This window comes from Anguilla rostrata, chromosome 15 (genome assembly GCF_018555375.3).
Source record: "Anguilla rostrata isolate EN2019 chromosome 15, ASM1855537v3, whole genome shotgun sequence".
NCBI lineage: Eukaryota > Metazoa > Chordata > Actinopteri > Anguilliformes > Anguillidae > Anguilla > Anguilla rostrata.
Window position 1 is genome coordinate 21,077,354 of NC_057947.1, and position 27,090 is coordinate 21,104,443.

Sequence of the window (27,090 nt, forward strand, 5' to 3'; positions counted from 1 at the left end):
TCTCATTTAGATTAATCAAACCGTCCGACCATCAGAATTGTCTGGCATGGTTTTCATCTCTATAAATCCCACAAGCACATTTCCCACATTTCCACTTCGGGTTAAACTCCCAGAGGTGGATCAAAGGAAGACTGACAGTGATGTCTACCCAAAATTTTAGTCGATATTTCCCTCGTTTTTTATTCTGATTATGGAGATGTGCACTTGCGCAAGATACTTTTCACGTGCCTATAAATGTGTGTAGTATTTGTAAATGCATTTATTTATGTAAACTCATGTAAGGACATTATTATTTCATGTAGCCTACATCATGCTTCTTCTTTTTTTAAGTAGGCCTACGGCTTAATTTCGACATAATTCCTTTAGTTGAAAATCAAATGACAGACTATGCGGCACTATTATCGGCTTTTTCGTTAGTAGCCTATACATTGTTTTCCCCCGACGTTCTTAATTCAACGTGAAATTATTGGTCATCGAATGATCAAAATATGGACATTAGGCTATGTGTCTGATTCTAATAATATTTAATTGGCTTTTGATGCTGTGCCGCGACATCGTTTTTTGTAACCTACTGTTCTGATGTGGGTAATTAACGTTGTCTCTTGGACTGCGAACAATTATGCCGGAGTCGATTCGTTATGGTGTCAAATAGAACTTTATTTAAAAGTTAAATCGAACTTCAGTTCGTGATCCTGGACCCTAAATGCCGACAGCCATCCGCGGGCGTTTTCATAATATATCCGCTGATTTGAATGTTTGCCGCTTACACACCAGAAAACAAACATTGACTGCAGGAATGCTGGCTCACGGAAGCGATTCAGCTGATTTGCGCACACAAATAAAGGCCAAATATTCTTTCCCCTCTCCCATTTGCCAACGCCTGCAAGGCAGTAATATCAGAGATCCTGGATTTAGTTTTTAATTACGGCGAAGGCTACTTCTACGTTTAATGTGATGTCAGCCTGCGCACAACAGCAGAGGTAATTATTTTTATTTGCGGGAAATCCTATGCATCAATAATGAATTTATGAATTGCTACGGCATTGGAAGTGAGATGGAACACCGGCACAATTTGTCAATGAAATAGGCAGGCTTTCGTTTCATGTTATTTCTGAATTCCAAGGGAAAAGATGGCTGTGCATCAGAATGCGCCTCACTTCTCGGCAAAGTGTAGCTATTTATTTTGCATTAACGTGTTGCCATTGGTACAGTTGTAATGCAATTTCCTCCCGCCCGGATAAATAAATTCAGTATTCATCCTATTACTGAAAACGTATCATGTCGGCTTCAATGCTGTATGCAAAATGGGGATACTTCTGGAATAATGTGGCTGGTTTATGAGGCCAAACAGAAAAAAAAAAATGTGCTCAATGAGTATTTTGGTAAGTGTAGTAGGTCTACGTAATTTGGTAGCTGCAAAGGTTAGTATTGTTAAATTGTATTATAAAGGTGTGCACATGTGTTGGGGCGTTAAACCTGAAGTTTTAAATAATTAAATAGATCAGCCAATTAATTTTGTGTCACAGGTCAATACTTAATTGCTTGCTGGTTCAGTTCCTTATGAATTTGTATATTTATTAATAAATTGTATTAATATTGCTAGCCAAGGGCTCTCTCAAATTGATAAATACCCTGGTTTCATTTCTGTAAAGAAATGCCTACCATTTTCCTCCAAATGTGGCATCCAGATTAGTGTCAACATAGTGTTTAGTTTGTGTAAACACATACATGAAAGACACTGTGCTGCTGTAGGTTTGGGCAGGGGTGCCGTGCTGTTTGGGGTTGGGCGGTTTGAAATGTTCCACGGGCCCTGACTGATAGGGGCCCTCAAAAAAATATTAGAACATAGGATTTTCTGGGGTGCTGGAGCTCAATTCATCATTTAAGATGATTGTTCATTGTAGGAAAAATGTGCTTAAAGTATTTGATAAATTCTGTAATTAAGCTACACTCTTGGTATAGCACTTATAGAAGGGGAAAATATGATTGTCGTTAACTGATATGAAGTAGACACATAATCGAGATGGAACAGTAGTTGTAAGTCATGATTTGAGGGTGTTTCTAGATAGACTAGTTTGATAAGATTGTGGACACCAGTGTTTAAGTGCAGTTTTTGGTCTGATATCAAAATCCTTACCTCGGCAGTGCTGACTGTGGATGGAAGCTCCACAGGGCAGTGTTTAATTGACCGTAGCAGCACAGATCACAGAAGATCTGGGTTGGTTGTGTGGCTGCAGGTTGTTGTAAAGAGACAGGCCTATGAACACAATTCTAAAAGGTAATGCATTTAGGTTCAGATCATATCACTTTGAAAATTAAAGATCTGTGAGAGAGAAAAGTTCATTTTTATGGTTTTAATTATTTCTGAATATTAACCATCCATCCCTTAAAGAAGTAACTTTTTGAGCTGGAGGATTGTTTGACTGAAAGCTGGAGGCTGAAAAGGAACAACTGTGTGTAAAAAAAAATATATATATATATAAATTATTATTATTAATAATAATAATAATAATAATAATAATAATAATAATAATAATAATAATAGCAATAATAATAAACTGTGGGGTTTCAAAAACCACTACAAAAACACAATAACTACATAATTTTCCTTTATTTTCTGATTTATTGCCATTATGAAATTTCCATTATTTGATATGTTGGTTCATTGTAGTAAATGACAGCGTGATAATTCTGGAAGGATCCTACTATGTGAGATGACATCATTTAGGGGGATAATCAGTATAAAGGTAACGCATGATAAATCTAACGTGGTCAATAACTTTTTGTTACTGCTGCTACATTACCCATTTCAGGTTTGTCCACATGTAATTCAGTCCTCTACCACATGCCAAAGATACAGAGCAATTTGACAACCTTCTTGGGAAATATTTTTGTAAAACTGTTTTTGAGTGAGATAAGTAAAAAAAAGGTTCCAGAAGTAATTTTTAGATATGTTATAATTTTTATTTAAAATAAATCAAATCATACTTTTTTTTTAATGCAGTCATCTGCCCTTCAAAATTTAATATGATTTTCTGTGGGACTTTTTGCAGGAATTGTTTGCTATGTCATCAAAAACATGATGGCCCCCGTCTGTAACAGCTGTAACAGATATGCCACCTCTGTGTGAGAGGCTGTAACAAATAATGTGCTTTTCGCTGTTGTATGTTTACAGGATGCCTTCTAAAGAGAAAAGGAGAGGGTTGGTACCCAGGGAGGTCATGGAGAGGGCTACAGATTTGTAGATTAAGGACACTAGATGGTGCTGAAAACCACCTACATGTAGTGTCCTTTTGGGGAGACATTAGGCATTTTAAATAGTGTTTGATATTTGCTAAATAAATTAATTGTACTCATCAATGTGTTTGACTTTCAAGTTAGTTCAGTGTTTAATGTTAAATGTGTTCAGCTAATTTGCTTGCTGTGTTTGCATGGCATTAGCTTCTGGATGCTCCAAATTATTAATGGAAAAGATACAGCCATTTATAATAAGCACATACCAGATTGGCCTGTATAGTAGGCTATTTGTTTTGTAAAAGTGTAACTAGGTCTTGGGAAACAAATAAAAGCAGCTTTCCTCATCGTTTAGGACATTACCACAACTCACTTCAGTTGAATGTCTTTTTTTTCATAAATAAAGCGCCATGCTTTGTAATCTGAGGATGTGACAGACACCACAGACACTACAGTCCAAAAGTATTAGGCCATCTGCAGTGTTTTTTTAAACCTTAGGTAGAAAATAATTCAGTTTAATATATGTGCATTCATTGAATAACAAATCAAAGTATAAACATTCTTTTTTTTATTTCTACCTGCAATAATATATGAAGATGAGGATTACTTAAAAATAATCTTAGACATGACTTTCCTCAAAAGAGCATATTTGGCTTTAAATACAATTAAATTGCAATTAAATTACTGGAAAACGTAAGCTTCTTTGCAATTTCTTACTGGGAATAACCTTTTTGCCTCAATGTTTCCTTGGCCCTGCACATCTAAGCCTAACTCCTTCATCTTGGCTGTATTTTTTGCAACTTAAGTGCCTATTTTACTTGCACTACAGGCAAAACGTTGTAAAAAAACAATATACTGTATATATATTTGAGATGAGAGAATTCTCGCAAGGACATTTTTTGCTGTGAATGTGTCTGGAAGGATTTTAGTTTGCCTGACAAATGATCCTGCCATGTCTATTATACATGTGTGCATGAAAGCAAGTGCCTTTATAATATCTAGCGATTTTAGATGGGCATTTTTGCAACCTATTCGAAAACAAGACTTCATAATAATGAATATACAAATATACATATGCTATACACAGAAGATTGGATTAGGTTAAAAAAGGAATTGTATCCGTGTGCTTTGTTTGTGCTTATAAACTTTTTCTCAACAAAAGCAGCTGTCTTGATCTTGCATCATTAGATTTTTCTTGAAATGTATTTTTCATCTGAATAAAGAAGAATCATCTCTTACTCAATAAAGATGAAACAAATCTCTTAGGCTAATCAACACAATTACAGCTGTTCATCATGCTGAATAGGCCTATTTGGATAGTAGACGATGCATCAATCGGCTTTAGCCTGCAGTGCAGAATTATGCATTTAACAAGACGACAATAAAACGTCTATTTGCTGATCATATCAAGCTCATCTTTAGTTCATCAAGTTTTGACAGAGTGAAAATGGTCAGTTCGTAACAGACAAACAATAACATTTGGTTATGATAACCAACCACCACCTTTTTTAGGGTGTGTCCTTTAATTTACAATGATACTTTGTGGCACAGAAGTGGGCAGCTGCTAACTTTAGTGCATCCTAAGATTCACGTTGTCTGTACAACCTTCTCCTCCTTTAGGCAGCTTCTCTCTCCAGTTTTGATCCCATATAATTTGTTGCTTCATTCCTACAGAGCCTACCAGCCTGCTGGGGGGAGATTTGGGGTAATAACAATGATCGATGATAAGTTGCTGTGCTTTTGAGACAAAATAAGTGGAATAGACTTGGAATACGGGGACTTGGCACATTGAATGGCATTGTTGTAATATAGTTCAATGTCTGTTTAGAACACATAAAATAAATGCAGTGAATTTTGCCTCATAGTTATTGTTTGATTTGAAATACAAATTTGATTGATATGGATGAAAAGCAACCAATTTTACGCAACTTTCCCAATACTTTGTAATTTTAACTGTATTCTGTATATGTTCAGTGGGTTCTTTCTGACATACAGACTACGTGGGTTGATTGCAGTGTAACCGATTTCCTTACTAGCATAATAACTTAGATTTACCTGTGTATCAAGTCTAAGAAAACGTGATTGCAATGCAAAAGTGCTGTTGTGTATCATGGGATTACAGCAAATCTCCCACTCGATAAAATCCAAGGACTTGTGACCTTAACATTTTTTTCTTTGTCATCACTAAAAATGTGCCCAGAACTAGGTTTTGGGCATACACAACTTAAGTATGCCATTGATGGCATTGTAAGAGATGGTAGACTCAATAGGTAGAAAGCATTAACATTTTTCACATTTTTATACAGAAGAGTAGCTTTATATTCTTCCTTTTGTCATACTTTTTGATACCTCTGTACAGTGTATGAGTACTGGGGAGTATTTGTAAATAATTGTAGAAGAGCAGCTGATGATTGAGGTAATTAAAAGCAAAGGTGAAGCTTTATGTAAAACCAAGGTGTGCAGACCAGGTTAGGCTAGTTAAAAAGGTAATTGGTAGTTTCCGGGCCATTACCTTTGACCAGGACATTATTAATTGATTTTAGATGTTGTCTATAAAAAGATTAAATCGTGTCCACTCATGGTTTCAGCCCACATATGTACAGTGCCAAAAGTTCAATAGAACTGCAGGCTTGTCAGTTTAACTTGTATCTCATGTACAATACTTGAAACTATCATTAAATAATTGTGCTAGCAGGCTACACGGGTCATCAAGATTTACAGAATCTTGAAGGGGGAGGAAAAGTTCTAAATGTGGGAAATAAAAATGTAATGTAGGACTACTTTATGGGATGGGATCGATGAAATGAATAATGTGGTCAGTTTGAAAAAATATATGGGATTAGTGATTGGCATTAGAACAAATCCCTATTAGGGTCTGGACATGCTGTAGAAAATGGCCAACAGGAGGTTGGAATTTAAAGAGTATAAATCTAAGGAATGTATATTGACATTATGCAATGTTGTTATCAGACTGTGGTTAAGTATTTTGTGCAGTTCTGGACACAAAACTAAAATCAAAGACATAGAAGGACTGGAACAAGTTCAAAGAAGGGCACCTAAATTGGTTCCTGGTTTGAAATGTAAAAAGTTATGAGAAAACACTTACTGTAAGATACTTATTCTCTTCATGTTTGGTAAAAGAAGACTAAGTAGGATTTAATTGAGGATTCATTAAAAGTGTTAACAGAAGTTAACTGCATTGGATTTTTCTGGTTGAGTTCTGTCAGTAGAGCAAGGTGGAAAAAAGGATAGGTGATCAAAAGAAAAAGCCTGCACTTCTTTGTGCAGACTTGTAATGTAGCAGAGACCCAAATGGTGTTCAATCCATGCTTGATGCAGTGTTAGTCTCTCTAGGTAAATGGGCAGTGCTGGATATTCAGTTGTTGGTACATTACATTACATTACATTACAGGCATTTAGCAGACACTCTTATCCAGAGCGACGTACAACAAGTGCATTAGTTCAAGGTGCAGAGGTGCAAAAGAAACACACTACAGTAGGTAAATGGTGAGAACTGATTAGCTGAATGGCCTTTTCTCATGATGATATGTCCTTATGTTTTTTTTTTTCTCTTTTTTTGCTTAAGAAAAGTTTGTTTCCTTGGAGATGTTCTTTATATCACCATGGTGATACAGGAATAATCTCTGCTCTACACAAAGGGCAGCAGCATAGCTAGAAATGCTTTATAATGTTGTTCTTTCTATTGACAAAGCCTGTTTTAGTTATTGTACTCATCTTTTGCATCATCACTTGTCACTTGGTCAGGATTGAGAGCTTTTGATCCATTTAGTGATCACATTTATCTCATTGTGGAAACATGAAATGGAAACATTTTTATAATGAAAGTTCCAAATTCAAAGTTTATTAATAGTACAATCTCAGAAATGAACTTCATAATTACGCACTGACCGGTCAACTGAATGGATATAATAAGCAATTCCATACATCTCCTAATTATACAAAACATTAATTATCTTTCTTTTTATGAAAGAAACTGGGTATCAAACAGAAATTATTCACATGTTGATAAAAACAGTAAAAACACCTCTCCTTTTATAACTGCTGGTTGGGTTCATCTGAAATCAGTAAGTCGGTAAGAAGTATCTGAGGAGCAGCACAATGAAACAAAACAATGGAACCTTGTTGTCTACTGTAAAACATGCATTTTAATGTTTTGCTTGACACAATGACAGATGCTTTCATTAAGTAAAAGTGCTAGAAGCAATTTAAGTTGAGCGGGGTAGTTAAAAGCAGCCTACTCGTCAGCACATTGCTGTGCCCCCAGGAGTATTCTGTCACTGATGCTGCGTCTTTTATGATATGGCTAGAATCATCCCTTGCTTGTGTTGAGCTCACAGTTCATTTTCTGTTCACAATCTTGCTCTTAGTTTTCAGTTTCTCTTTAAACTACTTTTTTTTTGACATTCGGACGTACAGGCTGTGTTGTTTTCATTTTTGAGAAAGCAATAGAGGTAGCATTTTTTTTACAACAGTTGTGAACTTATAACAGTTATGGTGATGTCCAACCTGCCCTTTTTTACAAAGCATTGTGTCTGGACAATGTATAGGTCCCCATGCAAGTCCATTAATCAATTAATCTCTTTTTTTTTGTATAGCACATTTTGTACTGTAAATCCAGCCTGGGCCTTTCTGTGTGTGGTTTGCATGTTCCCCCCGTGTCCGCATGGGTTTCCTTCGGGTACTCCAGTTTCCTCCCACAGTCCAAACACATGCTGGTAGGGTAATTGGAGACTCTAAATTGGCCATAGGTATGAGTTTGTGAATGAATGGTGATTGAATGGTATGTGTGCCCTGCAATAGAATGGCGGCCTGTCCAGGGTGTATTTCTGCCTCTCGCCCAATGCTTGCTGGGATAGGCTCCAGCACCCCCTGCGACCCTGCATAAGGTAAGTGGGTATAGATAATTGATGGATGGATTTCTACATAGGCACGCAATGAGCTTCACAATAAAATAGAAGTAATTTAAAATTAATAAAATAAATCAAACATGGCAAAAGCATAAAAGACATGGTAAAAAAAAAAAACAGAAGACAATGAAATTAAGCAACTGTCAGCATAGATGAAAACGAGGCTAAAAATGTAAGTTTAGAGTTTTCATGGCAGAGTCATCTGCCTCTACTGCTCTCAGATCTTCTAGTAGACTTTTCAAGAGACCAGAGCCATTGTGACTAAAATCTGGCTCTTCATAGCTTTCGGTTCTTGTTTTCAGTATGAATAACAAACCAGTACCAGAGGATCTGAAGGGCCTGCTGGGAACATGCGTGATTGTGGACAGTTAGACAAAAACAGATCAGGTTTAACAAAAAAAGAAACATTGGGCCAGATGTGTGATATGTATGTATGAGGTTTGGAAAAAAAAACTGTTTTTCTGTAGTTTTCAGTTCAGATGGGACTGAAAAAAACAGACACTGGGCAATCAACTGCCTCTGTTCATCAGCTCACCAACCAGTGGGTCAGTCCCCATGCTGCAGCCTATCTGCTGCCTGAGCTTAGAGAAATGGCTCCCAGCTCCCGTGTGGTCGTTTTTGTTTTGTAAAAATTGTAAAATAAAATAAAAAATATTGAAATGAGGCTTAAATGGGATGCAAATGAGGAGAGATATTGAATAAAACTCAAGCCTAGAGACACTGAAGAGAAACAGGGCAGGCAAGATGAAAGGGAGTGTGGGCACACTGTGGAGAGTGTTGTGAGTGAGGGGATTGGTGAACCCAGCGAACCATAGGTAGTAAATGGGAGTAAATAGTAAATTATTTTTTTTACTAACTTTACACAGGATGGTAACTAGATAAAAAGACAAATTCATGTAAACTTATAACAATCTGTTTACACAAGAAACTAAATGTTAAAATTTGACAAAAAAAGAAGTTTTTCTTTTAAAATGCAACACAAACTCTGCCCAAATGATACATACATGCCTTCTCGGACTGTAAAGAAGTAGCCAATCTCTGGAAACAATTAGAGGCAAGGTTATCAACAGTCTTGTAGTGCTTCGAGACTGTTGTATTTTTCCCTTTCTGTGCCTCTTTCTGGACTCTGAGGTGGCTTCTAATAGCAACTATAGAATTAAATGTATATACCACTCTTAATGCTAAATTTTCTCATCATATACCGTAAGAGAGTTTCAAATCCTCCACCATTACAGTGTTGGGAAAAAATATTTTTATTTATACCCTTTATACTCTGTGGTGTCAAAATAAGGACATTTAATTCGCAGTCGTGCTTATATGTGGATTATCTGCTTGATATGAGGTTTGAGAACCTCAAACCCCTTTGATTTCAGTGATTTGTGTTTCTCCCTAGCTAAGCCCTGTTGTATCTGTCCTGTCGTATCATTTTTCTTTCTTTCTGTGGAGCTTTAGCTCCCTCTCTGTATGACTGGCTGACTGGAGGCTGAAAACACTGGGGAGGGCAGGTTCAGCGTGCATGTGTTCTGTACATGTTACTATTGTCTTTTCAGTTTTTATTGCTAATTCTAGTGTTATGATTGTCATTTATTGTTGTGTTTATTATTGAAATTCTGTATATTATCAATACTATTGTAACTATAGAAATTAAAAGAGATTTTGAATATTGTCAGAATAATGGATCAGCGGGTTGGTGGCGGATACTGGTGGGGTGAATCAGTGTCTGTAAAATACAGGAAGATATTCCAGAGCAAAAACAAAGTTCTCCTCCACACAAGTCCAATAGGGACCATATGTACTCTGTAAGAGTTGATTTAAAAAAAAAAAAAAAAAAAATTAGTTACAGTAACGGCTAGGCTAGACAGCCAATGTACATTGTACTTTGCCAAGTGGCTAACTGTGGGGCTGTAATGCCCAACAGCTAAAATTCCCACTGCTGCTGATAACATTGCAGCAAGTACTCGGGCAGCACAGTACATCATGAAGGTGGCCCGCTGGAGGGTTAAAGCATAATTAACTAACTAAAAATCAAGAGGGGAAGAGGAGAGCGCGAGCCGAAAAGACCCTACGAGCCGGAGCTGTAGGCTGAAGAGAGCGATAGCCTAGGATTGCGAATACAATGCCACTTAACGGAACATACATCTGCACCCCCCTTCCCCAGCCCCCCTCTTCTGCACGCCAAATCCTTGTCAGCAGCGAACTTCTGGAGCAGGGCGTTTGGAAAAACAGGGCCTTTTTTCCCTCAGAATTAGCAGACAGAAGTATTGTTGCCTCTGTCACAGCGGACAGCAGTAATCTGAAGCAGTAATTGCCTGCTAACTCAGGCTGTCTCCTACCAGCGCAGGAAGGCAGAGGAAGACATTGTCTCGCCTTTACCAATTGTCACACCGTTTGACAGCTCAAAAAGGAATTTAGTACGCCTAGGGTTTCCGAAGACAGGGAGGGCAGGGGACAAAAATGCTTATGCAGCTACCGTCCACTGCTAAAAACAACTCTCAATTTTCAGTCTTCCATCTCTCCATATTGAATTTATTTGATTTCTATTTAGTTTCCCAACATGAAGGGTTCACTGAGCCCTTGGCATTAATCAGAGGGAGGATCCTGACTTTGCGTCTATGTGTTGAGTTTTTGTTCTCTGAAGACGTGACTTCTAGATTTTTCTTTTTTTCTTTTTAGCCTTTCTGTATGAAGCTTTAAAGGGATGTTACAAACGTATGCCAAATTTATCATTAATTAGAAAATGTGTGTTATTTTTGCTTTAATATATACAGGGGTGTTATGCAGTTTACAGATAATAGCTCTGAAAGGTTATTTATTGCATTGTGTTCTCTGGCTATAATTACATATTAATTTGAAGCATGGGTCAGGAGTCTTAACAGTATAACAAAGGCAATAAATTAAAAACCGTGTTTTTGTCCCTGCCGAAAATTTTGCACAGTATTTACTAAGTCTGGTTATGTAAATGAACATGGCCACAGTGAGTTCATTTAAATGAACTGTTGGAATTTAAGATGCAGCTTGCACATGGCAGGAAAGCAGCACTGTTGTACCGCTCAATCTCTGATGAAGTTTAGTTTTGGACAGGTGTCAGGATCCATGGATGCAATGGATAGGCAGTGTCACCTTTAAATGTTAACACATCTCATTAGTAAAGATGTCAGAACAGTTTTAATATGTCAAGTTGTTCAATTCCATACCCAATGGCCAACCACCTCCTGAGTCACCATCTCTCAACTTCTCTTACAGGCAACTGTCCCTAAAGATGAAGGAGCCATGCATTTAAAAGCATATTTTAAAGATGATCTATTTTCGCAAACGTAGTCACAAATGTAACATAAGTAGTAACATAAGTAGTCATAAGTAGTCATAAATGTAACACATCAGAAATGTAAGAAGGTCAATAAGTGAATGTACACTGTGGCTACGGCACCATTTCAGGTTTGTACATGTTTGTACATTTTTGTCCTCTATCACTTCCCAAATGCAATGTGATAGCTATATTATATTTCCAAAAAAACCTTTTTGAGCGAGCTAAGTAAAAACTGTTCAGGTAATCATTTTTGGGTATAAGGGTTTATTTCTATTTGCAGTAAATCAAATCATCAGTCATTTAAAAAGTTATCTTTCATTGAAAAGAAAAGTATTAGGGTTCACTGATCTTGAATTAAAAAAAAAAAAGTCAAATTGGCCGATTTCCAATTACGATGGCTGAAGTAAAAAAAAAAAAAAAAATAAATATATATATATATATATATATATATATATATATATATATATATCTAATAATAATAATTATTATTATTATAAAGCAATAGGGAACAAAAGGAAACATAATATTGTTTATTTGCTCTCTAGGATACCAATACATTCAGATACTTTCATCATTATTATTATTATAATAATTATTAACAACATTATTGTTATATTGCTGTCCTAAACACACAGTGAAGGAGCTCTGATTCAATGTGGCTGCTTCTGGAAGAGTTCGTGTTCATGGCTTCACACCTTGATCTGCGCCAGCACTTTATTTTAGGAGACGTTTCAGTGCAACAATAGACAAAATGACATCTGCCGCATTCGCTGCGGAAGCATCGGTTTCTCTAGTAAGCTCCAAAAAAGGGAGTAGAGTCAACGTGTTTTACGTTTAACATGAATTACCTTTATAAAATAATTCTGAAAATCCAAATCCTGAATGTATTGCACTAGCTAATTATTCATCAGACTATTATGAGGATATGAAGAGCCTCTTCACTTTAATGGCCGATTATATTTATTTGAACCGGAATATACAAACAAAGAGCTAAATTAAATTTGTGTGTACACAGAATAGTGTAGGTTATGGTCAATTCTGTAAGTTCAGACAGAATTATTTTTAATTTCGACACATTTTAACATTCATTTTCACTTCCCAATAAATAGGTGTAGATAAGCTAGACTTGCCTGAAGGTACATTGAAGCTGTGGCCTATCTTGATATGCCCCATAAAAACCATGGTGAAGCTAATGGCATAGAGAAGAAAAAAAAACCTCCACTGCGACACCTTAGTAAATATGGAAAAATGCCCTTAATGTCAGTAGGAACCCTTTTCACCTTTTGATAAAAAAAGAAACCATTAACTGTTGTGTTGTGCAGCTGCTATAGGGAGTCCAGTATGCATGGTCAAAGGTATCTAAGGGAATTTTTCACATGATAATTAATGTGCAGCAACTTGTAACAACCATGTAGTGAAGAATGGCAGGGAGCCAGTTGCAGTCCCTGCTTGGCATTGACATTCAGAGGTTTGGTTTAAGCATGAAGTTTTCTTTATCCTTTATTTGACAGGGACAGCGCACATCCACTTGGCTGTCCCAGTTATCAAGCTAAATTTGATCTGTTATCCCTGGGCAAATTATGCCCAGTTAATGAGGATTCTGGAAAGTGCTTCACAGTGACTGCAGTGTGGTGCTGTCCAGTAAGCAGGACCTGGTCTGAGAGGAAAAGAACATTCTGGATGTGTTGGGTTGTTGTAGAACTCTGTGGTGTTGGCCGCAGCCATCCTTAAATGCTGGAGTTCAGGAGCTTTAATGGGGCATTTAAAGGACAGACTCAGATTGTTCATTTGCAGCAATGCGACAGATGTGATAGACAGGTTTGCCTTGGCCTTAAATGACTAAAGTCACACCTCCCAAATGCTTTAGTTCAATACAAAGTGGGTCTGAGGACAATGAACAGAAGGACAGTTACACTTCACATTCTGAAGAGTGCACTCTGCTTCTGTTGTTTTTTAGTCAAAAACTGATTTTTGTTCCTGTTCTCCATAATAGTATGTCATTACCTGCATTTGACAAATGACACATTAGTTTTGAGTAATTAATTCATTACAAATACATGACAATTAAATCTTGAATTAAATCAAACTGACACATATTTATCCACTGTTATTATTGTTACAGATTGCCACATTGCTTTCCATATTATTTTTGAAGGCATTATTCTATTTTCAGCTTTGTCGATATTTATCTTATTTTTACTTTCTGTTCTTCAATTTCGGAAGGAAAAAGAAATGGAGGGAATGCACTTTGTCTTCTTCTTCTTTGTCTTATCATTGTTATCTTTACAGAGGTGAAAGATCCAGATTCGGAAAGCAAAAGTCCTCCCACAAGTCACAGCACAGTTCTTCAGCCAGGTGGTGGAACTAATTAGTGAAATTAGCTGGCTGAGTTCACGGGTGGAAGAAACACACGGCAAGATTTTTACTTTCTGAGCCCTGGACTTCCCACCTCTGTAGGGATTGAGGGGTTTTTCTGTTTAGGGGTCACTGAACCATTGCTCTGTGTCCTCGGCAGGTGTGCATTACCGGAAGTCCTGCGCCTCCTCGGGCGCGTGCCTCATTGCCTCGTCGGGCTATCAGCAGTTCTGCACGGGCAAGCTGCACTCCGTCTGCATCAGCTGCTGCAACACGCCCCTCTGCAACGGACCCCGCCTAAAAAAGCGCCCTGTCCCATCTGCCACGCCCCCTGCCATGCCCCGCACCCCCCTCAGCCTCCTACTCCTTTTTCTACCGCCCCTCCTGCTGACGTAGGGCCTACCCCATCCCGGACCCAATCAATGGGGAGGTGTTTTCTGACAGAACTCTTCATTTACAGCGCTGAAGATACGTGTTGATTTTTATTATTAATTCGTAGTTTTTTTGTTTCCTTAAATTTGTTGGCTTTACAGATACTAGGATGGAGTCCCAGCCATGTCAACAGTTAGTGTTCCACAAGTACCTTTAGCCTTTGTGTACGGTGACCGCTCCGCTAGCTTATAGATGTTCAGTGGTCCTGGTGTTTAGTATACAGCTGGAGAGGAAAAGGTAGCCCGCCCTTGAGCCCTTGAACGATCTCCTGGGACAGATCGACAGGAACAGAACACTGAAAACGACCGCAATGACTTCTGGCTGTTGTGTTTTTCTGATGGTTTCACAGAAGCCCTTTCACAGTCACTGATGGTGGTGAACAGTGACAACGAGGAGAAAAAGAGAAAAGTGGAGATTTAACAGCAGACAGGCACGGTGGAGACACAGCAGAGTAATAAAACCGATAGAGACTGCTGCTCTCACTGAACACACCTTTTTAATATTGTTGTCGCATTGATATTTTTTGAAAATATGATAAAACCAAGCAGATAACAATTGAAGTACAAATCATTTATTACAAATAGTATTATAAAGAATAATATAAACAAGGGGTTCAGTGCAATGCAATTTGTAAAATAAATCTATTTAGTGAAAGTCATTGCTAACAGAATGCATGCCATTTTTCATAAGCCACTTCAAGAGCCTTATAATCATGTCTGACAGTGTGACAAGCGCTGTGATAAACGCTGCAAGATGGAGGGGCCCTGATAGCGTTTAATCATTTTACGCACAATCCTATAGAGAACAAAAGCGACAGGTTTGAGGCTGTCTCTAGGAAACCGGAGCATCATACAGCTGCTTTTCATTCCCTTGCATTTGGATCCGTCCTTCTTTGTCTTTTAAATGTAAAGAATATAGAAATTAGGCTCCCAACAAGGGGCTGACCATTGGCAATTCCCACCCAAATTTGGAATGGCCAATCATCTACAACCGCAGCCACATTTATGCTGCTAACCCCGCTGCTGATTTAGTGTAGATACCCCAACGTCCACCTCTGAAACTTGTGGTGTCGCCAGATGTTTTTTTTCACAGCGCATATTACAGCTAAGCTTGCTGAAAGCGCAGTCAGAGGAAGGCCTTTCATATATGGCTTCATACACGTCGATTGACGTTCACTAGATGGCAATGAATGCAGATTCCAATCGAATTAACCCTCTCATACCCTGGGCGACGCAATCTCCAATTGCCCCTTGCATTATGGAGCTGCCAGCCACTGTCACGGCCACAGCATTGTCACAGTCGCTCCCTTTTCAAATTGCTGTCAATATTATTTAAACGTTGATGTCGTTAAAATTGCTACATTTACCTCAGGAGATCAGACAAGATCTCTTACATTACCAGATACTGCACTGGCTTAAACAGCTTGAAAGCATTTTTATTGTCATGATTATTAACATGAAATTATTTATAAATTATTATATTTTTCTATATTATTTACAGTGTTCATCCTGCACTTTGTTTCCTTCATGGACAGTATCCAGGGGAAGACATGCTATAGAGTGGTATGGTTCAACAGAGCACTTTCTATCGCTCCAGGACACACAGAGTAGCCTGTTAAACTCACGGGCTATTCCCACCCATATATCATGGCTCTGTTGTTTGCAATGGCAGCTTTTTGTGGCTGGATTGAATAAACCCTCACGCTCCAGAGCACAGTAATGCCCTCATCTGTCCAGAGCTCATTTCCAGTGTAGCCCTCACCACCTTGTATTTTTTCATTTTTTCCTGTCTGTGGCCCTTAGCTGCTTTTGTGCAGTGGCTCGACAGGAAACACTTGACTGCTTTAAAAAGAATCTGGGTTTTGTTGCTGTTGCTGTCACCACATTCATGAATGATTATTCCTCCCATTGGTTGGTGGTAACCACTTAATGGCCTAACACTGAAAATTTCAGAGTGACATGCAGCTCATAAAGCAGGGATTCTCGTTATTTGGGCCTGTAACACTGCACCGGACAAATTTAAACAAGAAACGTGACTAACTAAAAAATAAAATAATTGTTACATATGATATAATTCACTTTGGTGTTAAAAGCCAGTCCAGCACTGTTCTTCGAGGACCGCATCCATTCCAGGCAGCCATGCATTGGCAAAATCTAAATGATTGATACATTCCTTTATGTATAACATAACAAGCAAATAAACACAAATAATGCATAGAATTGCTGGAGGAAATGTTTGCTGCAACCAGCTGACATATACTGTGTCCACATATTTTCAACCTTGGAGACAATGCATTTCATTTGTGACTCCTTGGAGAAACGGCACATCTCCTTGGATACTCCTTGGAGAAACCAATGTTTCCTCGGTAGCTCCATAGTGAGACTGCACATCACCTTGGATGCTCCTCGGGGAAACAATGCATCACCTTGGCATTTCCTCTGGGAAACAGCTCCTTGGAGAGACCTACTCTGTACATCTTCAGCAGGACTCAGATTTCACCTAGTGATGTCTGCACCGTGCTTTGCTCAGAAGACTCTGAGGGTGTCACCAAATCCTTGTGGTGAGGTGCAGTGTGGCCTTCCATCTGGGAAGTGGCACAAGTCTTGGGGTCATCCTTGGCCACGGTGGGCTGGCTGCGCCGAAGGGACCTAAGCAGCAGGGGGCGCACCAAACGGGCAGAGGTGCCGTCCGGAGTGTTCAGGGTCCTCTTGTTGATGTGCTCGATGGTCAGCCGGCAGCGCAGCACCTGCACAAAGACTCGGCGAAACTTGCGGGAGGAGAGGTTGTAGAGGAAGGGGTTGATCACAGAGCTGAGGTAGAAAAAGGTGTCGGCGATAGGGTGGAGGGTGACGTAGGCCCTGAAGTAGGACAAAGTCCACTCGGATTTGGGCTTGGCCGCCGACATCAGCCGACGGATCTGATTGGGTATCCAGCATCCTGCAAGAGCTACCACAATTAAACCTGCGAGAATGAGGAAGAGGGAGGGAAAAGGGAAGAGGGAGAGAGAAGGAGAAAGTATTAATTGTTGAATTATTTTAATAAAAAGTTTTTTCAGTTTTGGATTCGGTTAACATGAATTTAATTTATTTATGCAGTCACAACTGCCAGCACAGAATTATTAAGATGTTTTATGTATTTATGATATTTAAAGAATTAAGTTTTACTTCCTATTTGCAGGCTTTGATTCAATCTCATTTCAAAATATTTTTTTCAGATGAACTGAAGCTGAACTGAAGTGCTTGTTGCTTAAGCGTTCAACTATTACTATTGTGGCTGCTGAAATTATGGGAAGAAAATTAAGAAGCTATTATATTATGCTTATTTAATCATTTTAGATTTAGGTTTGGTACACAATTCCAGTAAAACTTAAACCATGTGCTAAAAGTGAAGAATGAAGCCTGTTGCAGTCAGATTTAATCTCAAACCATTTATTTTCTTGGTGTTAATTTTTCTTGCTTTTTCTTCTGTGTGCCATAGTTATTAAGACATGTATTCAGTGATTCACAATACACAACAATGTCAGTTATTCTCAGTATAATTTTTGCTTTTTGTTAAAAAATAATGAAATCTTACTTGTGTTTAATTATTTTCTGAGCTGAAAGGCTGACATTTCTGACAGGTCTAAAACAAAAGAAAATAAAGTTGATGTATGTCAGTCCTGAGAACTGAGCATTAAAGTCAGTAATATATTTATGAAATTCCATTGTACTTGAGTTTTGAGGTTGATATTTTACATGCACTAATGATTAATTTGTCTCACATTTGCAAGCCTGAGAATATCAAAAATAAACCTATTACACATTGACTTAAGGTGGAAAACAAATTAAAAGTAATAAAAAATATGTTTAATGAATCTTCAGCTTGATCAGCTTGATCGATTCAATTTGTGTCTTGGGATTGATTACATATTTCAGTGGTTTTAATGACTGTCTAGAAAATGTCAGCTCATGAATGTCAGTGCTCCTCAAAATAGAAACTAGACAATACTTGTTTTGTAGGAAATGTTTTTTTTTTTTTTTTTTTTTTTAATGAAGGGTTTCCAGGATTGGTCTTCTGTGAAGAGAATTCAATGAATATGAAATAAAACTACATACAAATTACGTATAAATAAAGAATTGTTGCAAAAAATCTTTTAATTGTTTTCATTCTTTATTATTGCATGACAATTTATTAAAATGCACTCATACTTATGAACTTGTATTGGTTCATTTTATATTAGTATAATATATTAAATATACAATTGCCTCTCTTGAAATTCTTGAATACATGGACATAGTGAAAATAAGCACTTAAATATGAACAGATTAGGGACCAACACAGTTGTGTGTTTATTTAAAAACCTATAGCCTGTAAATCTGGTAACTAGATCAAACATTGAATAGCATATTCATTTGTGGTCTCCAAATTTAAGTTTCTTTGCATTGTCTGAATAAGGCTGACGTAGGACTGTGTAGCTTGTCTCCAAACGTTTTCCTGCGCTGAAGAGAAAACTTTAGGTTGAACATGGCTGTAGTACAAGCCTGGCAGAGCATCAACAGAGAATTTACTCGGTGCCTGGTGACGTCTATGGGTCACAGACTTCAAGCAGTCATTGCTTGCAAAGAATATGCAACAATTACTAAACATGACAACTTTCATTTTCATAACATCAATATGTCTCAAACATTATGGTGCCCTAAAAAGAAGGAATATGTGGGGAAAGTGCAGTAATTTCTACATGGTAAAACCAAACTGTATAAAAAATACTCTTAAATTAAAGCTAAGAATTACAAATAAAAAATTGTGTAGGAGTGCAGAGCCAAAAAATAACATGTCCCAAATATTATTAAGCCCACTGTATATTTGACAATACAGTTTTACTTTTGCAGATGCTTTCATAGAACATAAAGTCTGATAAATAGTGGATTTTGTACGCCAGGCAGCATACATGTAAACAACTGTATATATTTTCTGACAATGATTTTGACATTTAAAATGTATTCATTGTATTTCGTGTTTAATTTATCAATATGTTGATGATGTATGTTTTCATAAGCATTTCACTACCACAGTTTTTCACCGCTTATGGACAACAATCTTTTTTGTCTATAAATCTTTCTTTCATAATACAAATTGAACAAGGACCATGCTAAGCAACAGAAATAACCTGGTTGCATGTGGCTGGGTTAGTTATCACATAATCGCAGTCATAAATCAAAAATATGAAAAGTCACTTCAGGAGATCCAAATCTTGTAAACAAAAAATGGAAAAAAAGTTTGGAAATGGGAAAAGCTTCTCTCTTGCCATGTTTTATTTATCACATATGTATCCCATGACAACACACTCAGGCAGAACAGTGTAAAAAGCAATGAGAGGGAAAGCCTTTAGAAAAAAACAAGTGTTAATGGTTTATGAAATACACAGTATGAAAGACAATGAAACAGCTTATTTTCACTGTTTACTTGAATATCCATTTAAAAATGATTCAACATGTTGCAGTTTCTTCATGTTACAGTATTCACTGGTACTATTCCCAGAAAAATCATACACAGTGGCTACTTAATAAAGTGTGTACTGGGTAGGATCCCCTTTTGCCTCCAGAATTGCGTGACTTTTTGTGGCATGCATTCAATGAGGTTCTGAAAACATTCTTTCGGGATTTTGGTACATGCTGGCTTGATAGCATCGTGCAGGTACTGTATATTTTTCAGCAATACATTCATGCTGCAAACCTCCCTTTCCATCTCATCCCAAAGGTGCTCTATTGGATGATCTATTGGAGATCTGGGGATCGTGCAGTTCATTGGACTAAACTGAGTTTACTGTCATATCTGTGGAACCAGCTTGAATTAATGTATGCTTTGTGGCGTATTGTTTTGCTGGAAGTAGACTGCGGCCATAAAGGGATGCACTTGGTTAGCAACAATGCTTAGGTATGTTGTGGCATTCAAATGATGCTCAATTGGTATTAAGGGGGAACACAAGCCGGCATTGTTGACACAAGGCAGGATGGATCCATGGATTCATGCTGTTTACACAAAACTCTGCATCTTCATGTTGCAGTGGAAATCAAGATTTGTCAGACCAGGCAATGTTTTTCCCATCTTCAATCATCCACTTATGTTGATTACATAACAACTGTAGCCCAGCTTTCTGTTCTTAGTTGACAGGAGTGTAACCATGGTCTTCTTCTGCTGTAACCCATCCGTTTCACGGTTCAATGTGTTGTGCCTTCAGAGATACGCATCTGTGCACCACTGCTGTAGACGGCTTTTATTTGAGCATTTGTGTATGCATGTGTGTGTGTGTGTGTGTGTGTGCTAAAAACTACATTTACAAAAGTATATGGAAGCCCCTTCAAATTAGTGTTTTTTTCCTATATCAGACACACCCATTGCTAACAGGTGCATACAATCAAGCATACAGCCATGCAACCTCAACTGACAAACATTGGCAGTAGAATGGCTTGTACTGAAGAGCTCAGTGACTTTCAAAGTGGTGCTGTCATAGGATTGCACCTTTCCAACAAGTCAATTCATCAACTGTCTGCCCTCACTCAACTATAAGTGCTGTTATTATGAAGTGGAAATGTACAGGAGCAGTAACAGCTCAGCTGCAAAGTGGTAGGCCACACAAGCTCACAGAACTGCAAGTGCTGAAGTGTGTAGTGCGTAAAAATAATTTGTCCTCTGTTGCAACACTCACTACAGACTCACTTCCAAACTACCTCTGGAAACAACATTAGCACAAGAACTGTTCATCAAGAGCTTCATGAAATGGGTTTCCATGGCTGAGCAGCCATAAACAAGACTAAGACCACCATGTGCAATGCCAAGCATCAGCTGGAGTGGTGTAAAGCACACTGCCATTTGACTATGGAGCAGTGGAAACGTGTTCTCAGGAGTGATGAATCACACTTCACTATCTGTCTGACAGACAAATCTGAGTTTGGCAGATTACATAGTGCTAACTGTACTGGCCCAAATAGTGTCAACTGTAAAGTTTGATGGAGGAGGAATAATGCTTTAGGGCTGTTTTTCATGGTTTGGGCTAGGCCCCTTAGTTCCAGTGAAGGGAAATCTTAATGCGACAGCATACAGTGACATTCTAAAGAATTGTGTGCCTATGACAACAGTTTGGGGAAGGCCTTTTCCTGTTTCAGAATGACAATTCCCCTGTGCACAAAGCAAGGTCCATAAATAAATGGTTTGCTGAGTTTGGTGGGGAAGAACTTGACTGACCTGCACAGAGCCTTGATCTCTACCCCATCAAACACCTTCGGGATGAATAGCCGACGGTGAGCCAGGCCTCACGCCCAACATCAGTGCTCAACTTTACTAATGCTTTTGTGGCTGAATGGAACCGAATCCACACAGCCATGTTCCAAAATCTACTGGAAAGCCTTCCCAGAAGAGTGGGGGCTATTACAGCAGCAAAGGGGGTCCAGCTCCATATTAATGCCCATGGTATTGAAATGAGATGTTCAGCATATGGCTGTGATCTTCAGGTGTCCACATACTTTTGAAAAAGTGGTGTATATTTTTATTTAATCTTTGCTTTCATTTGTTTTCATAATAAATACTTTTTCAGAAAACTATACAGTTCTGTCAGATTAATTCTATACTTAATAGATATGTGCTGTTAAAAATAAGTCTGTTATATTATTTTGACTTTCATGCACTTATTGATTTTACTTTTCATGATGACAAATGTCTGATGATGGAACCACAGTGGTAATTTGACTATAAATAATACATCTGTCTGCTCAATCGCAATACAGATAAGGAAGAAACTGTGCTTTGTGCTGTGATTTCTATTGAAAGTGAACTTTACTGTTTGAGTCTTTTTAGATCAGTTCCAATTTATTCATGTGCCATTGTTCTTCTCTTATAGTGTACAGCGTAAATAAATAAAAAATGTAATGTAATGTGTACCAGAGGATGTGATTAAAAACAAAACACTGCATAAATAAGCACTGGTTGTTCACAGATTCATTTCCACATTTCACAAGTTTTGTAAAGTTCCAATTCAGGTGTTTTCGTTAAATATGTAATATGCAGTACTATAGTTAAATGGCTAATTTGGTAATATAATGGATAGAATGTTTCTCATCCTAAAAGATTTTCAATAGTCCTGGATAACTGTGCATATTTAACCCCCTCCCTATTGCTCCCTTTTAAAAAAAAAAAAAAAGAAGCCTGAAAATTGTCATGGGTTTGGGGTGCAGTTCCGTTTTTGGCCTCCCGGCCTGATTATTTCCTCATTGGATGCACCTGTTTCCAATTATTCCTCCCTATGCCATAATTTCGGCCACCTGCGTCATGCAAAGCTATTTAAGACGCTGTCTGACTTTCAGTCCTTGCTTCAGTGTCGACTTACGTTCACATTGAGCCGGTAAGGTATTTCAGAGCCTGTTCAATGAACCTCCTGTTCTCTCGCTTCTGAAGAAGTGTTTCCCCCTTAGAAGGTTTGTATTTTGGTCTGTGTATCTGGGCTTCGTGCCGGCAGACTATTAAGGCTTTACCTTTTCGTTTTCCTAAGCTGCGTCTTAGGTTCTTGGGTATCTCGGTGTTCGACCCCAACTTTTCCTTTTTGTTTTGGATCTGAGCTGCGACTCAGTTACGTTGGGTTTCCCTGATTTCTATCCCAACTATTTTTCGTTCCTGAGCGGTGCTCAGTGTTTTTATTTCTGTTCATCGCCCTTGTTTTTACAGGGTTGTTTTCTGTTTGGCTGTTTTTTAAGGCTTGACAGGGAGTTTGAGTTTTCACTCCTGTCAGTCTGTTTTATTTTTTCCCTTCCTCGTTTCCTCTAGCCTCAGTGGCTTATCACCTCGGGGATAAGCTTTTCGAGTCCCTGTACCGTTGCGTGTGGTCCTCCGACACTCCTCCCTCCCTCACAGAAAATGACATACCCAAAAATGTAAAATGTTACTATTACTATTCTTGAGCTCTTTTGACTACAGGCATGATTCGAGTCTATTTTGAAATGTAATGTTTGCTTTCCAAGACTCTAAATATTACCAAAACAAAGAATCACAAGTTCAAACACAGAGGAAATGGAAGTTTTTTTTCTGAACTTTTCGTTTTCCTAAGCTGCGTCTTAGGTTCTTGGGTATCTCGGTGTTCGACCCCGACTTTTCCTTTTTGTTTTGGGTCTGAGCTGCGACTCAGTTACGTTGGGTTTCCCTGATTTCTATCCCAACTATTTTTCGTTCCTGAGCGGTGCTCAGTGTTTTTATTTCTGTTCATCGCCCTTGTTTTTACAGGGTTGTTTTCTGTTTGGCTGTTTTTTAAGGCTTGACAGGGAGTTTGAGTTTTCACTCCTGTCAGTCTGTTTTATTTTTTCCCTTCCTCGTTTCCTCTAGCCTCAATGGCTTATCACCTCAGGGATAAGCTTTTCGAGTCCCTGTACCGTTGCGTGTGGTCCTCCGACACTCCCCCCTCCCTCACAGAAAATGACATACCCAAAAATGTAAAATGTTACTATTTCTATTCTTGAGCTCTTTTGACGACAGGCATGATTCAAGTCTATTTTGAAATGTAATGTTTGCTTTCCAAGACTCTAAATATTACCAAAACAAAGAATCACAAGTTCAAACACAGAGGAAATGGAAGTTTTTTTTCTGAACTAAAATATTTCTTTGAGTAGAAACAGATGCTTGAGGCTGTCCCTGATGGGCTTAGACACAATGGAGACAAGGCCACAATACTGGACAATTTCTGGTTCAAACATGATGACAAAACCATGAAAAATTAAAGTTCTGTTTTTTTCTGAGCCATGTCGAGGCAGGTTTTCAAAAATATGGAAACTCCAAAAAGACACTTGGTAACCAAATGATATTATGGGTTATTTGAGGTGTAAAATTGCATATACAATATGCTATATGCTTGTGGAAGTAGTAGTAGCTTGCTTTTCCCCAGCCTGTCACCCTCCCCTTCTCTCTCCCTCCTGTCTCCCCCTCTCCTTGCTCTTGACCTGCAACCACTGACAGCCACTGGTCTGGAAGATTGTAGAAAATAAATTCATTAGCAAAATAGTTGACAAATCCATTGACTGAGGTCCATTGATTGAAGTTCGTCAAATACCCAACTCGCATCAACATGTTCAATTCTCAGTATTCTCAATATTTTTATTATTGTTCAGGATGCCTACTTAGCACTGAATATTAAAAAACATTTTGAATGTATTTAGATGCACAACGATATAAAATGGGATCAAGTCCTTCATTGAACATGCCCTCTGTTGTGGAGCCAAAGCCGTTTTCACTGTCCAGAAATATTCACTTAGAACAGTAATGCTGAGTCTTCTGTTTAGAAACTATTTTTGTAGGCATGAAGTTCCAAGTTTGAGGCTCATGTGAAATGTTTTCAACATGCAAACTGAAAAAGATATTGTTTGTTTGTGCAGAAGAACCAATGCGTGTCTTCTTATGCAAGCCTAACAACCGATACACCGTTAAAAACATAACTTCTTTATCTAAAATGCTTCTCAGTCATCGCTAGCTTGTCACTGGCTGGCAGTGTACTGTACAGAAATTATACTGTCCATGTTGAGTCGTTGCATACCCCATTGGCTATACTGAGGGACTGTTTGTCTAGTACTGGTCAGAGAAACTTTTAAGTGGGCTCATTTTGTTAAAGAGAATCTATAAAAACCGAAGATAATATTCTTTTTTACACAATATTTTCAGCGAGCAAGCAACGGCAAAACGAACTACAATAATAATTCATCAGGAGAATTTCTAAGTAAACATTCTATTGAGGTTTCTCTGAATTAGCGCACATTTGGGACTGACAATGACCATGGATTTTGTTTGCTGCGACAATCATACCAACTTTTTTGTGATGTGTGTTGTCTGTGGATTTCATTCACGCAAAAAAGGTGAGGACCCTCAAGCTTGTTTTACCACCTCACATGTTACAATATAAGGAATGCTGTCACTAAAACATTGGCATCATAAAATAGTTTATAGATACAGATCTGTGAGTTTTAACACTTTCAAATGGTGTATCGTGTGACCAGATTGATTGAAAACAGTAAAAAAACAGAATGAATGCAATTGAATCCACTACAGCCTAAATATGGGCTGGTGTGACTTATTAAGTTAACTAAAACAACATTTTCCTCAGACAAAATACTGCTGTTGGTAGATTTAAAATTGTGACTGGCTTCACCAAACTTGTGAAAAGTGGAAATGAATCTAGGAAAAATTAACACATGTTATTATTTCTGTGTCTAATCTCAGTGAAAGTGTTCACACTTTGGCAGTATCGGGGTCCATCTGCTTGCTGTGTGCGATCGTGATCACCAACTGATTGCTTTCTTGGTGATTAATTGTATCATTGTTTTCCTGACAAATTAAGATTAATTTCAGGATACAGTTAGATACTGGTCTTTTTCATTTTATATCATGTCTTCCCCCTATTCATTCTAAGAACCATTTATATAGACAAGCTACAGTTACAAGTCTCTCGTTGCTTTCAATGGTTGCCAGCAATAATGTGAATAGTGAGCTTTGCATAAGAGCTACTCTCAATAGGTCCATCTGTGGCAATGCTATGGTCACCATGGGGCCTTGAAATGACTGCAGTCCTAGAGCATTACTTAGTATGGACCGCAAAAGTTTTTTGCTCAGAAAAGATAATCCTTTACTGCCTGCATGTCACACCAAATGTATCTGATTACCATAGGGGGGGAGTTAGAACTGTTGGCATGGCCCCATGTGATCCCACTTGCACTGGAGAGGTGATTATAACTGAAGCGCAGTCCGGGTGTGCAAGGTTCTCAGGAGTCTTCAGAACTTTGTGCGCTCACCCCACAATTGATTGAACCTTCCCCTGTCTGTCTGCCATCGTTGTTAACAAGGGACACAGATCATTGAGCCTTCCCTGGTATTGTGCGTGAGGGGAAGGAGATTACTGCTCCTACGCTGTAGGAAGAGAAGAGGGCTGTTGGAACTACTGCAGTGGAAGAGGCTGCCTTTCCCCTCGTATAGAAATGAGGGAACAGAGCATTATGGGATGGAGGCTATGGTAATCCAGGCAAACTGTTTTGATTAACAGAGAGAGAGAGCAAGAGGATTCTCATGGTTCAGCTTTGACGCTAGCTCTTGTGCTCACACGGGGGTAAATATTTAGTCTTTTACTAACAAACATGGGCCAGATTTAGTTTTCTTTGTGTGAGCTCTTTCTGTTCTGACAGAGATGGACAACCCCAACAATGGCTGAACAGCACAGCATGCAACTGTGTCGTGCTAATTTGTTTTGTTTATTGCTTCCCTCAACTAAGTGTAGTTAAAAAAAAAAAAAAAAATTATACTAGTCATACATACTAAACCTTAAACACCACTCTCCATTTCTAAAGCCAATGATAACTTCCCCCCACCGACCCACATACAAAACGTTAATTTTCTGCGACTGTGTTGTGATATTCAGTCCATCTTAACTGTGAGAGAAAAACATAAGCCGGAGCACAGTTCTGCAGCATATGCACGAGAGCCCGAAACACCCCACAAATGTTGCAACGTATTAACAAAATTTCAACCATTGCTGACACAAATCAAATCTTGCCCTCAAGTAAAGGCTGTCTCCAGGAATATTCACAAATGCCATTTCTTTGCAAACACAAAGAAATGGCATTTGTGTACATCACCTGTACAGTAGCTAGTTGACTGTGCAATATGATAGACATTGGGTCAGTGAAATGGTTTGTCTTGTGCTATTCAGATGAGTGTGAGATGCAACAGGACAGGTAAATAAAGCCTTATTCTGCCAGTTTTTGTGCATTTTCCAGACAATGAAATTCTTAAATGGATCACTCCCACAAACATAGAAAAGGAATTCTTCACAGGTAA

The 27,090-nt window shown here is 38.3% G+C and overlaps 2 protein-coding genes across 2 annotated transcripts in view; one reads left to right on the plus strand and one right to left on the minus strand.

Moving 5' to 3' along the window:
- Window positions 1–17,316, plus strand: part of LOC135240757 (ly6/PLAUR domain-containing protein 1-like) — a 36,445-nt gene extending 19,129 nt beyond the window's left edge. The window contains exon 3 of the mRNA XM_064310656.1: window positions 13,985–17,316. Coding sequence (XP_064166726.1) covers window positions 13,985–14,220 — 236 coding nt within the window. The 3' untranslated portion in view covers window positions 14,221–17,316. The remainder of the gene's footprint in view (window positions 1–13,984) is intronic.
- LOC135240756 (G-protein coupled receptor 39-like) overlaps window positions 14,812–27,090 on the minus strand; it is a 50,490-nt gene continuing 38,211 nt past the window's right edge. The window contains exon 2 of the mRNA XM_064310654.1: window positions 14,812–17,217. Coding sequence (XP_064166724.1) covers window positions 16,745–17,217 — 473 coding nt within the window. The 3' untranslated portion in view covers window positions 14,812–16,744. The remainder of the gene's footprint in view (window positions 17,218–27,090) is intronic.